Source organism: Octodon degus, unplaced genomic scaffold (assembly GCF_000260255.1).
Source record: "Octodon degus isolate 3935 unplaced genomic scaffold, OctDeg1.0 scaffold00132, whole genome shotgun sequence".
Classification (NCBI taxonomy): domain Eukaryota; kingdom Metazoa; phylum Chordata; class Mammalia; order Rodentia; family Octodontidae; genus Octodon; species Octodon degus.
Window position 1 is genome coordinate 4,541,805 of NW_004524708.1, and position 15,907 is coordinate 4,557,711.

At 37.0% G+C, this 15,907-nt stretch overlaps 1 protein-coding gene across 10 annotated transcripts in view; it reads left to right on the forward strand.

The window, feature by feature from the left end:
* Positions 1-15,907, forward strand: part of Ccser2 (coiled-coil serine rich protein 2) — a 186,333-nt gene that overhangs the window by 155,745 nt on the left and 14,681 nt on the right. For 5 of the 10 annotated variants that reach the window (XR_002818087.1, XM_004641222.2, XM_023701275.1 and 2 more), the window contains one exon: positions 1,843-1,932. Coding sequence is in view for 9 of the 10 variants with exons in the window: in XM_004641222.2 (XP_004641279.1) it covers positions 1,843-1,932 (90 nt within the window). In the remaining variant the exon portion in view is untranslated. Of the gene's footprint in view, positions 1-1,842; positions 1,933-12,244; positions 12,378-15,907 lie in introns of all 10 variants that reach the window. The other 5 variants (XM_004641223.2, XM_023701279.1, XM_012516914.2 and 2 more) reach the window with 2 other exon arrangements.

Here is a 15,907-nt window from a genome sequence, read left to right on the forward strand (position 1 = left end):
GCTTTGTGTGAAGTTCCTGGGTTCAATACTTGGGTACTCAAATAGCAACAAAGTACACAGTGTGTAAGTCCTGTTCATTTATCTGTGGTTGATGTTGGTCTTTCTGTGTATAAAGTTCAAAGAGTTTTTCTGGAAACCTTTTGGGTGCCTTGTCGTTAGTTATGATATGTCTACTGTAGTTCATTGTGTCTTTCAGAAACACAAAAGGTTAGTACAGGACTTATTTTCTCTAGTTTACCTGCTTTTAAAATCCAGGAACACTACCTCAGAAATACCTCTAGACTTTTCTTGTGTTTTAATGGCTAGATTTGGGTTACATGTGCCTTCCTAAATACAGGGGCCTGAGATTAACTAGCTTGGTTTAAACTCACTAAGATCTGGATTTTTAGGATAAGAGACAGGAAGCATTTCCCTCCATAAGGGTCCACACAGAAAGTGAGCATCTGAACACACATGCAGATCTGACAGCAATAAAAGCTAGCATATGGAGAGGGAATTATTTGTGTAATCATTTTTGGCATTTTGTATCTATTGAAATGTCAAAACTAGGCTATCCAAATGATGGAAAATTGAAATATTCAGAATCTATTATATTTCTCCTATATTTGCACATAGTCCACAGAAAGAATACTTCTTAGATTGCTGTAATCAGGATGGACTAAGTAATGTGCTTACATTATAATACGTGTTTTGTATTTTTGTTACATACCTCTAGGATGTTTAAAGAAAAGTCCTACTACAGTGTATTTTAAGAGACTCTTTAGGTTGACTTGCTTATGTAGTGAATTTTGTTTCAGTGACTATCCCATTTCTTAGGAATAAGAATACATGTATCTTACAGATTTTTTTTGTCTTAATTAAATTTTATTTAATATAAGGAAGTTGGAATGATCTGATAGGAACTTTTTTTTTTTTTTTTATTTTAGGGAAGGGTCTACAGGGTGTTCAGGGCCTCACTACTAGATCAGACTTGTAGTGACCTGCCTGTTTACAGTCTCCCAAGAGCTGGGATAGCAGGTGTGTATCACCACGCCCAGTCTCAATTATGTCTCAGTGCACCCTGGGGGGCAGGGCCTGCATAGCAGGCCTGGGATCGAACCCAGGCCCCTGTGCGTGTTTGCAAGGAATTAATTTCTGGAAGAAAGTGCGTATGCTTCAGTGGGATTGTTTATCAAATAATATGGTTGTGTTCCTTTACACTGAGGAGAATTCTCATGATCTTTTTTGAACCACAGGTTTATATAGTAGGTATATTCTGTTCATGTAACTTTGCACTTTGAATAGAATCATATCTAGAGAATTTGTGAATTGAAATGGTTCAGTATGATAGAGGTTGTCACAGGGCAAAGACCCTTCATAACGCGCTGGTCCAATAAAGTGTGCATATCATTAAAGGGGCATATAGCACTGTGCGTGGGAACAGACATCCTGCTATGTGAACTGTTGGTATCTAATAGCCAGTAGAGTCCCATCAAAAATTCATTTAAGAAACTATATGGGAATGACTCTAATGCCATCATGATTTAGGAAAACAATGTAAATTTTGTTGTATTCTTTATATACTTTATATTGCTGCATATATTCTATATCTATATGTTTTACAAACAGTTAAAGGAGCTTTCCAGGGGCTTTCTCTTAGTTAAAATTCTAGCCTCACTCACTTACTTTCAGACATAAGCCCTGAATAAGATGCTAGACAACTTCATAGAACATATTGTTTTGCTTGCAACACAGCCAGAGCTGTGTTGTTCATTTGGTTTTGTATTCCCTAAGAGAGCCCCCAGTTACCTTTGTTTATGTGTACACAATTAAACCAGTATAACAATTTGTGATTTTGTTCAGGCAACCCGGTGTAAGTGTCACCAAAAATCAAAAGAGGAAAAATGCTCATATGCTGATAAATATACCCAAACACCTTGGAGAAGAATTCCTGTAAGTAACCTGTTCTCTCCAGTCATTTGCTATTTGGAAGTTGTGTTCTGCTTTGTGTACTCTAATCACTAATAATTTTTAATGTCATGGCTAATGTTTTTCTTAGGTAAGTTGATTTTTCATGGCTGCTAGGTGTTTCTGTGCTTTCCACAGCTTCTCTTGTGTGTCCTTTATAAGCGAATGTGCACTTAATAGCTTTCCATTCTGCACACTGCAGCTCATTTTGAGTGTCCTCTCTCATTGCATGCTTTTATGAGAGCAGTGTTTTCACACACTGTGAAAGAACAGAAGCCCAACATTCAGTCATCCGACTTCAGCAGCATTTGACACTTTGAAGGTATACAGGTACATGTAGGTCTTTGTCATTGTTTGAGGTACTTCCAAATTTTATTATTATAATTACTCACAAATGCTGACAGTGTTAGGGAAGTATTCATGAAGTTACAGCTAGAGAGAGTTATATTTTATGCAGAATTAGGCTATGGTTCTAAATAGTAGAGAAATATCCATTTACTTTTGTTTTCTTTAAATGTCGTATCTCAGAACATTTTTAGCACTGAAAATATCCTGACCATCATTTAACCTGAATTCCTTGGCACTCATTTCAGGATGTATCTATGCCAGAGAATTATCATGTGGTCAATGGTCATCATTATCCTTTACATGAGGCCAGGTAACAGGTGTTATTAGTAGGCTACCTGATAAGCCAGCCTCGACTTTTCTATCATCTTGGATCATCAGTGTAATCCCAATAACACAAATGAATAAGGAAACATAATGGTCATTGTAAATAGAAACCAGACTTATAAAACTTTACTGTATACCTTTAAAAGTTATAAAGTATTTTCTTCTGATTATTTTTGTGGCCTGTGTAGAAGTATGATGGCAAAAATTAACTTATTTGACAAAAGTTTGATCATTGCTTATCTTAAGAGATATTACTCTTAAAGTAAAAGTGAGTAATTGGGATATAGATATAGATGTATAAGGATTTTTTCACTTATAAGCACTTTGGAATGAACTAGTGATGTATTAATGGCAGCTGCCAAAAGTTCTCCGAAGGCTAGGATTGGAAGGTTTAGTTAAAAGAATTGTGGAGTTTAGTAAAAAGTGAAGGTAATGCTTGAACCGTGGAAAGGAAAAGACATAAACAGACTGAGGTGATATATTTCTTTAATGTGCCAAGATATAGAAACTTACCTGTTTGGTGCCAGTTGCAAAGTAAAACATTATGCCCCTTGCAAAGATGGACTTTGGATTTTCCAAGTGTCTCCAGTCATTCCACAGGAAGGTCTGTGTCTTCAGTCAGCTTACTGACAAGATGGGTAATTCCTTTAAGCATTTGACGCTGTACTTTGCCATCTTCATGGGAGTTTGTGTTTCTGGCTTCCTCAGCCTGCCTAGTCACTAGATAAAAGCAGATGGTGCAGAACAATCCCAGTATGTTCTGCATTTAAGTTAACTTTACCTTGCTCTTGGGTGATACAGGGTCAGTTTTTCCAGGTTACCATTCCTAACAAATCCAGACTTGAGCTTTTCCTGTTATCTCTTATTAAAAGAATCATATGGTTACATTCCTTTGTTTTTTAGATAAAATACCTGAATCTGGGGATATTCATGGCTGGTTAAAATTTCTATAGTAAGTGTGTTTGAGCTACTACTATAATTTAGGACTTGTGCAAGTTCTAGGTTTCTTGTTTTGAAGCATACTCAAGAGCTTGGGAGTTGGAGAGGTTTTGTGGATTAGAGTGGGAGAAGTATCCTTTATAAAAGACACAGTGCAAGCAAAGCAGAGATGTGAAAAGGGACGGTAAGGCAGCTGTATGTGATTATGTCAGAACATATTGTGTATTCAGGAAAATAGTGCAAGTTAGTGTTAAAATTCACTTAGTGTAGCATCAAAAATTTAACCTAAAAATTACTATAGAAGTTTTACTTAGATATAAGAAAATAAATACTTATGCTACTTAATAACTTTAAAATATCATATTAAATAGTAAGCATATCCTCTGTTTTTTCTATTCCTTAGACTTAATTTGAAATACTTGCATTGGAGACCATTTATTATAATTACAATGATTTTCTTTTCTCCTCAGAAATTACGTTGTACTCTAAATGTTCTTTTTTAGCAGGAATGTAGCATATATAAATAAAAGTTAAGGATGGAGGTGACATACAATGTGATTGTTTGGCAGCATTTAATTTGTTAGGCATTAATTTTGGGAGTAGTGAAAATAACATTTAAAAATCTTCAGACTTAGTGTAAGTAAAATTCTTTGGATCTGGGTAAGCCTCTGAGAAGGTTGAAGGTTATGAGTTTCACTCTTGATCTTTTATATAATATCTTAAAATTCTAAATATCTTTCTTGAGATTGGCCCCGTCATTTGATCTTAGAATCTACTCGAGATTTGTGAAGGATGGATAGGAATCTCTTCTGAACATTTGCTAGACATGGAGGAAAATACTTGATGGTAGTGAAAGGGGGAAAGAATAGTGAAGGAGATTGAGTTACTGTCTTGCTTGGAGCCACCTAGCAAGTAGAAAGAAATAAGGGAAAAGTTATCCAGCTCCTCAGTCAGAAACTGCAGGAGAGCGGTGCTTGGCTGGCCCCACCAGCAGCAGGACCGTGGCAGTGGGAATGTGTTTAGATAATATCTCTGAATTGGACACCTGCAGGAAATAAGGAAAAAATAAAAGCAACAGTACAGAAGAAGAAAAAAAGACCTTCTTACTCCCTTGACAGATTTAATGTTGTCTACTCTGTGCTGAACACTCCCCTAATCTGGGAGTGTTACATAGTCACAGCCTTCCAGAAGCCTGCAGAACATCCAGTATGCCTATGTGGTGTCACTCTTACTCTTCCTACACTTCAAGGTTCTAGGACTAAGAAGTGACTTGTGTGAGTGCTTGCATGACTCATGTGCTACTGTCTTTGACTTTCTAAGTGGTGGGTGGCATCTTGCCCCACTTGAGTGTCTGCATGAGGTGAAATGACCAGAAGGAACAGGCGGAACAGTGTGATAATCCTGAAGAGTGAGGGTGGAGACTGAAGAGGTGATGAATGAGATCGTGATAAGACCACATGCCCCTGAGAGAGAAAGGAGGTGTCCAGGTTTGCTCCGTATGGTGAAGGCCTTGCAGCCTATTGTGATAGACTGCAACCACAGAAACATACTTGTAGGATTTGAAATTACTGTAGGGTATTTTTGGTTGAAATGATAGTTTCAGTAGAAGTGTAATAATCGGGATGGTGAGATGGCTCAGTGGTCTAAAGCACGTACTTAGAACAAGCTAAGCCAAGCAAAGCACAGGGACCGCAGTTCAATCCTCCAGCACCACATGCCAGCCAGCCCTGCCCCCCTGGTGGGCTGAGCTGGCCACACACAAAAATAAATACATAAATAATTTTTTAAAAAAGTGTAATAATCCTCCACAAAAAGATCAATCTTATGGTAGTAGTAGTAGCAAAAAAATAAATAAATAAATAAAAAATCTTTTGACAAAACTAGATTATATGTCTAGTTAGATATATAAATGCCTCTTAAAGGAATGAAGAAAAAATGGTAAGGATACTTTATGAATGGATAAAGCCAAAACATAATAGGCCTAATAGGGAGACATTCTAAAGCAGCTTTTCTTTCTTTGTCCTTTGGCAATGTTTGGTTTTTGTACTACAGGTAACTTTTTAGAGCTTTGTTGATAATGATCAAAACTTTTGTGTATTATGAAACTGAAACCAGCAAAGGAAGGAATAAATCCCCTGCTGTGCTACTCACTTAGGTTACAACTGTGGTAGAGAGCTGTCCAAGGTGTGCTGTAGGCAGGTCACAGAGTATTTTAAGTGTATTTTAGAACAGCATTTCTAGCATTGAGGACCAGTATAAAGCACATTTGACCTATTGGAATGAGGTAATATAAGACTGACCTCTGTTTGGGAAAGAAATAATGCAGAGATGTGAACTGTGCTGAGCCCCAAATTCTAAAAAGAAGTCAGCCACAGCAGGGGGAAGTTCCAGGATGGAAGAGTGGTGGGCCACTTTATAGCTGTGTTGTGGTAGGACTGTGTGTACTGTCCTGTGCAGCGGCCACTGTTACATGTAACTGCTGAGCACTCAGGTAGGTAGCTAGCTAGGCAGGCGGACAGGGTAGACAGATTTGGAGGTAGTATACTCAAGGGGACTTACAGGACTTTTTTTTTTTTTTCTCCCAGGGTTGTTCATTTATATTCATTACTGTTTATATTTAAAATATGCCAATAGGGCGGGAGAGTTAGCTCAGCAGTCTAAAGTGCCTGCTTAGGCAAGCTTAGGCAGGCGCAGGGGTCCGCAGTTCAATCCCCAGCCCCATGTGCTGTGCCAGCCCTTCCCTCTGGGTGGGCTGAACTGGCCAAAAAAAAAAAAAAAAAAAAAAAAAGGTGCCATTAGACATTTTAAGTGAAAATACATATAACAAGCTACCTGAGTCCTGAGATAAACAATCTTGTATGGTTAAGGTCAGCTATTAGTCGCTAGGCAACCTTGTGTCACATATTATTAACTTTGCAAAAGTATAAATAAAGGACCGTTTTGTTATGAAAAACAAGAAAGAAAAAAATATGTATGCACAAGATAGGATATACAGCTACTTTCTCTTAGTTCATTCAGAAGAAAGATTTGTACTAATATTATTTAGACAAGATACCATCTCTGTGTCTTGTTCTCTGAATAACACTGTGAAGACAACAATGTGCAGTTGTATTATTGTAATTGCCCTACTAACCTGTTCTGAAACTGTTTCATTGCTATTTTATCTTTTTTCTCATTAAAATGAATAAAAAATAAAAATATATCAGTCCTATGCGATTAAAAAAACAAGTAATATTTATGATCTGGTCACACAGTTACTTTTGAATTGCATGATGTTTAGTCAAGATTAGACACTGGCTGCTAACTGTATCCTGTATCAGTTAGCTTCATTGATGTTGACAGGAATTACCTGTGCAACTGAGACATTGCATTCTCACATGCAGAATTTATGACAGCACAACAAAGATTACCTTTGATACTAGTTTTTGAAAAAACAAAAGTAATATGTATTTCTCAGTTATATCTGAAACTAATAACTGAAAGATGGAATTGTTTTTTAAGGCTAGGAACAAAATAAATATGCATATTGCAACACTAGAATGATTAACGTGTTAAGAAATTTAAGATTAGTTAAGTCTACACCATCTAACACCAAATGCCAGAACTCTGAAACTGGTCTTCTAAATACGTACTACTTGTCATGACATAGTAATTAATGCCATACTGTCTCTCAAGTAAATGTTTGTTTAAAAAAAGAAAAAAAGGGCCATAAATGAAAACCAGGGACAGAAAAAAAAGAAAAAAAAAAAGGTCCCAGGACAGTCCTGCTACAATGCTGTATATGGTTAGATTTCTTAATCTCTGTGTAAAATTGTGTAGTTGTTTATTCGTATTTTTTCAAATTTTTTTTTTAATTTTTAAATTTTTGTCTTTAGATTCTGCATGGACTTAACATTTAACATACCAATACTTGATAGAAAATACCTGTTCCATGTTATGCCTAAGATGTTTGATATTCAGATAGTTAGGTTAAACCCAACTGCATATGTTGTAGGATAAAAATAAGCTTCTCTTCTGGAAGGTTAACAATCTTAAGTTTGCAGACCAAAAATCAGAGAAAAAGAAGGGCTGCAGGAACAGCCAATATTTTGGACCTAGCCTTTCAAGGTCAGTGAGGACTTAGGACATAGGAGAACTTATACTGTAACATCATTAATTCAGTTATGTCCCAAATTTTCTGATCAAGGAGATTATGGGGCCATAGAGGAATGTGATTGATGACGTAGAGTGTGCCTAAGGAGAGTCACATGGAGAGAAAACATTCTCTTAGGCTTTCACAGAGAGCAAATTGGTCACACAATGGCTGTGACTCATCCACATGGCTGACACTCACAAAGGATCTACAAACTGCGGTATAGGGTTTCAGGTTAAATCCTGAGGGGATTTGACTGACCTTATCAGATACAAAAGTTACATTTCTTGTTATATAGGTCTTGCTTTATCTTGGTCTTAACCATCCAGCAGAAAAGTATGAAAATGAAGTATAAAAAATAAAGCCACATTAATATGCTGAACTGTAAAAAGCTCAAGTCAACAATTTTGTACATTGCCAGTCTTATGGAAAACCCATTTCTATTATGGACTGCTGGACTCTGTTGGGAGATTCTGCTGAATTCAAGCACCTACAGTGTTTAATTGAGGGTGGAATGCCCTTCTCTGACAAAACGAACCAAAACATTGGGATAGAAGTGAATGATCCTTTTGTATCTGTATACTCAAAATAGTTAGGATAGATGTACAGCTCCACTGTCTTAATTCAATGATAGAGAGCTTTGGTATAATAATGTTTGAGACAGGATATCATGTTTGCATCTTGTACAGTGAATAACCACTAAGACGAGAATATACAATGTATTAATTACTGTAAATGTGCCAGTAATCGATTGTGAAACTGTCTCATTGACATTTGTTTCTCAATAAAATATTTTTTAAAAAGATTTAAAAAAATAAGAGAAAAGAAACAGTATACCAGGCCTACCATGCTGGCCACGCCCCTCTGGGGCGTGAGGAGCTGGGACCACAGGTTTTCTGTGGCACTAGAGAAGGAAGTGCAATTGAGACTGGGTGTGGTGGCGCGCACCTGTAATCCCAGCTCTTGAGAGGCTGTAAACAGGTGGATCACTAGAGTCCAGTCTAGTAGTGGGACCCTGAATACCCTGTAGACCCTTCCCTAAAAATACCAAAAATAACAAAAAAAAAAAAAAAAAAAAAAAAAAAAAAAAAAAAAAAAAAAAAAAAACACCCAAAAAAACCAGAAGCAGTGTATACTGTTATTAGAAAACAAAAGATAACATTCATTTTCTGCTGTTGGAATATGTTTCATTTGTGTAGAGATTAATTTACTGATTTACTTATTGAAGCTATGGGCAAGGCAGACTGAAATTTTACTCTTGGTATTGGCTTTCCAGGAAATAGTTTGGTCAAATCTGTCTTTTGGAAGAAGTTGATCTGCTTCCATTAAAGGTAGTAAAAAGTCACTATTTTAGTGTATGCCAGCAGAGTAATTTATTAGGCTTCTCCTTGTGGGAACATTCTAGTATTTTTAGTTATAATACATTTCTAAATTTAAATGTCAGAAGGAATCACTGCTGAGAGTGCTCGATATTAATTAGTTCCAATTTTTTCCTAGAGAATGTCTCTTTAGTGTTTCTAGTAGTTGTGCTTTTGCTTTATTGTATGCGCGTTGCCTAGAAGGATACCTTTTTAGTGTTTTATGCTCAGAAGGTTCCTTCTAAAATCTGGATTTCCTGGACCAGGTGGTGCTAATTACAGTATAATCTCAAATTACTGTTTATCCTTGGGGGAGGCCTGTGGGCCTGCTATTGCATCTCCATCTTGAGGCCTTACCTTCTTTAGATGTGCCTCCAGCCACAGTTCTGTTACCTTTATTTTTGTTTTGATTTCCTTGGGCCGGGGATGTTGGGGATGTAGCTCAGTGGCACAGCACCCTCCTGGCCAGTGCAAGTTCCCGAGTTCCATTGCTGGTGCAAAACCAAACCAAACCCTATTGTACCTGCTTTGACTTCCTTGAGAACTTAGTCCCTTTCTGACTAATAATTTCTGACTTAGCCACCTATAATATTATATATGGAAAGTGTATCTTCCTTTAAGTCCTCTACCAGTTTCAGATTTCTTAAATATTTCCTGTACATATTTTGAGCCACATTTTAAGACAGTAGCACTTCTGGTTGGCCTTTACTGGTAAAAAGAGGAGCTGTGACCACAGGTTTTCTGTGGCACTAGAGAAGTATTTATGAATATATGCTGCCAAAGTGAGCACATAGAGAGCTTATTTTTAAATTTAATTTAGAGTATGTATGTGTGTGTGTGTGTGTGTGTGTGTGTGTGTGTGTCTTTTTGAGACAGGCTCTTGCTGTGAAGGTCAGGATGGCCTTAAACTCATTTTGTAGCCCAGGCTGGACCTGAATTTGAAGTAATCCCCTTGTTAGTCTCCTAAGTGTGGGGATTACAGGTATGCACCACCATGCCCCGCTTAAGAGTTTGTTATGTGCAAGTTTATTATGTCCTGGGCTACCGCTCTCTTCTGGGTGTTTAGCTGGTGGAGCAAGCCTTTGGTTTGCGTTCATTGATGTTTCCAAGCACTGGCTTCTTCATCATGCATTTTAGGCTGTATCACAACAAAAGAAAACCTGTAGCTTCCTGCCACGTTTTTCTTTAGTTCCCAAGCTCCCTTTTTTGTTCTTTACATTTCAGAGGTTTGTGTTTGTAGTATGTGTAGTGTTTGGTGCTTTTAGCTGTGCTGCTTAACAGCAGGAAAAGGAAGAAATGTGTCAGCTCCATCTTGTGTACCTGCAATTGCCTTTTCATGAAATGTTGATCTGGATATCTTATTTCTACTCTGTGTGAATCACTTGACAAGAAGCTACAGTTGACTGTATGGTAGGAGATCTGCCATCCTCACAGTGTATATATTTAGGACATTTTAAAGTATATGTATATATATATATATATATATGTATATATATATTTTAAGTATATATATTATATTAGATGTAATACACATATAGATCAACATAATGAGAAGAGAAAGAAATTTTTCGAGGCAGAAATTCTAAGACTTATGAATATTTATAAGAATGATCATAATTTATGTAGCTAAGACCAGGAAAAGCTTTAAGGAAATGCACTTGAAATGAGCTGGGGAGGCTGAATAGATGGTTGCCAGATGGTTAGACAAGGGCAAGAAGGCATTTTAAGGGACAGAAATAAAATTAGTAGCTTTCTTTGCCTTTGGGGGCTTAAGCTCTGATGGCACGTGATGTCTTGTCAGCTGATAGGTGGTTGTCTCTTGGCATAATGGGCAGAGCTGTTTACATATACGTGTCACAAAGTTGTCTCTCCTTCACCTGCTTTGGCATATGCCAGAGGCTGAGTTGTTGCTCAGAGTGAAATAAAATTGGTGTCATTGTTTTTTTGTGTTTTTCAAATGTCTTAGGTGATTTTAATGTGTGGTCAGGACTGACACATTGTACAGCTCTATCTCCAGATAAACAAGATAGTTTAATTTATTTTAAATCAAAAGTGCTTATTCAGTTTGTTCTGGGGAGTGTTAGGCTAGAGACAGCAGGACATTTAATCTCAAAATTTCCACAGAGTTGCAGGAACTGTGACATATGCTTTATTTATTTATTTTACAAATTAATGATTTAGCAGGAGAAACAGTTCAATACAAATTTAGTAGTTTAAATACCGTAAAAATAGAGACATTAAAGATAGCAATAACTCTGGAGTGGGAATAGGGACTGCTATGCTAGACACTGCAGACTAAATGTGGGAGGACTCTTCGAGATGAACCATGCTAGCCCTCACGAGTCTGATGAATGAAGAAACCGAGGCTCAAGATGGGTGACTTTCCAAGGTTATGAGGCTTGGAAGCCCCAAAACATGAGGGCCTGCCTCCGGGCTGGAGCATTCTTCAGCACGAATTTAAGTCCTCCATGTAATAATTTGTTACCACTGTTTAACATGTCTTAAAAGATCCAGTTTTATTTGGAAAGTGAGAAATCAAAGTAATTAACATTTCATAATCTGATTCTAATTCTGATAATCTGTTATTAAAATAGCAAAGAAAGAAACTGGAAGTTACTTGGATTAAAAAGCATGCGAGTGTAAAGTGGCCTGCAGATCACGTTCTTTATAAAGGACTTACTATCACAACATCTAAGTCTTTTACTGCTGTGTTGGTCCTAATTTGGCTAATGTTCTTTTCTTTACCTTCTAATCCTCTGAAAAGCTACAATTTAAAAAGAAGTAACTTTATGTGATATTTTTGTGATTACTCAGTTCATAAGTTAATGCATTTGGTGTACATTTAACAATCTATCTCTTCTAAAATTCTTCCTTTTCTGCAGAAAAATAGAACTGCTACTCTAAAGAAATGTATAATAATGAATGTGATATGTACCAGTAAGATTATTATTTCCTGTGTGTTAACTACCAACTAGAGGAAAATCATGTAATCTTAAATAAAATATTTATGTGACTTTTTGCATTATGCTGTATTTGTAGTCATTTGAGCTGCCTGTATTTTAAAGCTAAATCTATTCTCATTAACACTGTTGTTCTGTGTTATTTTAAAAACAAAACAAAGTATGACTATGGTTTCTTTATTTTTCAATTCCCCCTTTTTATTATACCTCCCTACCCTGTCTCTCTCTCTGCACAGGGTGGGTATTCTGCTCCCTCCTTCTCTCCTTGGCAGGGCTCCTTCCAAGGGATCCCACGGACTGCCCCACCGCACCGCAGACAGAGTGAGTCTGTGTCTCTCACTCCTCTCCTGCTCCGGCTTCCTGTTCCTGGTATTCCCTTTCTGCATGTCATGTCCCTCCCCAGCACCTCCTCTTCCCATCCCAAGTGACCTGCAGGCAGATGCTAAATCAGCTGGCGCAGTGGTCTCCTTTCTTAACTGTCCTTTGACTGCATGTAAATGACCTCTGCTTAGAGTCTCAGGAAAAGCTGTCCAGGTTAGTTTCATTTTGATGCTATTTAACCCTATTGCTAGTGACCCTAGACCTACCTATGTGCATCTGTCTCCAATTAATTTTCTTCTTTCTAAAACCTGGAGATGATGAGAATTTAAAAATGCTTTCAACTATTCACTTGAAAAGTGCATACCTCTCCAGATGACCCGGTGGGCAGGTTCATTGTGTTTAGAGAGCTTGCTAGGCTGTGCACATTTCTCAGTTCCTAATCAGAGGCTGTGACTGCATTTTACTGTCACCTAAAAGATCTTGCAGTTGTTCTCTTCAAGGTGTTTTTTAAAAAAAACTAATATACCTTTGTAATCAGCTGCTTTACAGCACAGAAGAAATGGCTTTGAATATGCATGGTTTACTAACATTTCTAATGATTTAGTCATTGTTTGACTTTACAGTTTTTATTTACATTAGATCCACTTTCCAAAACTGTTTATTATTTTACATTATATCCTTAAGTTTACCTGGTAAGTTCGTTATATTTTATCTTTTTTGAAAAGTCACCCAAAAAGCTAATATTATTAATGAGAAATAGACAAATATAGTCAATCAGAGTTACGTGCCTTCTCCATGGATTTAAACTGATTTGTGATTCATGTCAATTTTTTCATTAATTACCTTTGTACATGTGAAATGCCAAACATTTAAAAGGAAATTTTAAGCAATTAGGAATGTAGTTTACTTAAATATAGTTTTTGTTTCCTTTAATTAGTAAAAATTATGAGGTGTCAACATGAATTCCAGGCAAGCTGTGAAGTTTTTTTGTTTTTTTGCCTCTTTTCTTTCTATGCTTTGTTTTAATGGAAAATAGTTTGTATAACATTGTATAATTTGTAGCAAGTTCATTTATTTAGAGAAAACAATGAGAAGAGGAATACTCCCCCACTGCCTTTATAAACTCTCCTTTCATATTTTCTTTTAAAGAATTCTAGCACATGGGAGTCACTAAATTGCTAGTGAATAAATTAAAAAATTCGAAGGGCAGTTAGAACAAACAGTGTATTCTTAGGCTAGAGCTGCCCATCAGCCTGGTTTGAGAGATTAATCTCAGATTAACTCACCAACCTTTATACTTCCCAAAGCTCCTTTTATTCCTGTACTTCCTCTGCGCCCCACCCCCTTCTCCTCAGCTGGAATTGAATACGAAATTGGAGTTTAGAGTTAATTGTCTATACTGCAAATAAAGCTTTAAGTTTACTTTTTAAAACGTTTTTCAGAAATATTCCACTAGTTTCTTCACTTGGAATGACTTGAGAATTTTCTTCTTCCTTTTTTGAACCATTGGTCTCCATTTAAAGGGCTGTCAACTGCTTTCCTCATAGGTTCAGAGCTGTCTTTTTCATTTAACATATGAACAGTCTCCTACAAACTGTCATCAAGATCTTTTTGGCTTCTGAATCAGACCTCTTTCTCTGCATTTCCAAGTTATACTGCAGATTTGGGGCTACCTGAGGAAATATGTACACATTGAAATATTTTCCTGAGAAAGTTCTTGAAAGTCTGTATGGTGGAGAGAACTGGCCCTGAGATTTAGACATTGATACTCAATCCTGTCTGTGGAAATTAATGAGTCACATTTGTGACAACTCTTACTGAACTTGAGAGGTTCCTTTGGAGGAAGAGTGTGTTTTAAACTACTATACTGTTTTTGAATTTACCCTGAAGTGGTTTACTAACAGTATTTTACAGTGATAAAATCCAGAAAAAGGAATGAAATTACAATAAATCTAGAGGTTTCCCAGAGTGTTTTGGAGATCTCACCATTTCCTACATTACACTTATATAGTGAGGTAGCATTTGACTGCATATTTAGTTGGTATGTAGTTCCTAGTGCTCATTTTTGGAGAATTATGTAAACGTGGAACATAGTTGAGATGTATTTCCTTTATTGTAATGACCATTGAATATTTCCCTCTGATGCCTGCTTGAGCTGGCTTTGAGTGTACTGTATTATCTGCTCCACGCTGGTAGACTAGGCTGCAAGCCTCCAGCGAGGGCACCTAGTTTTGTTTGCTAAGGTTGTGAGGGAGGTGGGAGGAGGGAAGGGTGCAGAAGCAACCGTGATTATGATGTATTGTGTGCGTATAATTCCCCAACATGAATGGAGTAGTTAGGTATTCCAGCACACTAAAAAGAACAGTTGATATTCTGTATTAAAAGCTTATTCTAAATGTGAAGCTAGTGAATAATTTGAGATATTTATCACTTATCAGTTTGGAGAAATACTGCTGGCCAGGATTATTCTTGTTGAATTTAAGAATAACTGTAGGAAAATGGAGATAAGTGGAAGTTCCTGGTTTTTAACTCCCCTTAAATTTTCCCTTAAAAATTTCTTTTCAGCTTATTAGTATTTATTTCATAATGTTTGTCTACTGATTTCAAATAAATATCTTTCTTGTTTAGCAGAAAGCAGTCTAGTCTATATTTAGACTATTGCCTACACGCTTTCCCACCAACGGTGCTTTCTCCACCTTTAGTGTGACAGTTTGAAATGATGGGAATACACTGCGTGCTTTTTCTGCCTCTGTCTCGTATACACTGGCCAGCTACCCAGAATGTTTTCTCCTTTTTGCCTGCTTGTCAGTCTCCTAGTCACCTTATAAAGCTCAACGCAGATGGAGTGCAAAGTTGGGATATCTTACATGTCCTTTCCACTCAAGCTTATGATTCCTTTTTGCTCCCAAATGTTGTGCTTGAGATATGGTCTTATCATCTGTTTTAGCAGTGTTTTGACGGAACAATTCTGCTTATTTTTTAAAAGAAATTTATTTTTACTAGTAGATAAGAATCACATTTCTTGTGGAGAGTTGGTACAGAGAAGTAACACATCTCAGTTCTTTCTTTTATCCCCTCCCCTCCCCTGCAGTTCTTGGTTTCCTTCTATCGTGCTGTTTCCTTTTATCCTTTACTTTTTACATTATGGTCTTCTCATATACATGAAACCATGCAATATTTAAGCCCATGTGTCTGATTTATTTAACTTAACACTATGGTCTCCAGGTGCATCTGTTCACCTATAAATTTATCTTTCTGTCAGGGTTTTCCTTCTTTATGGCAAAGTAGTACTCCATTATGTATAAATACCCATGCAGCTGTGTGGGTAGACATATAGGCTGCTTCCAAGATTTAGCAGTTGTGCTATAACATGGGTGTGCATATGTCACTACCACGTCTTTAACACTGCCGAGAAGATGCCTAGAAAGGGAACAGCTGGGTCAAATGGAATTTCTTGTTTTAGTTCTGTGAGCCATTCTATTTCCCAGCATCAAAACTTTGCCCTGGCATAGGCTGAATCCTTAGGAGGCATGACCTAAAAATAAAAAGGCTATTTCTGAAAGAAAACACACACACAC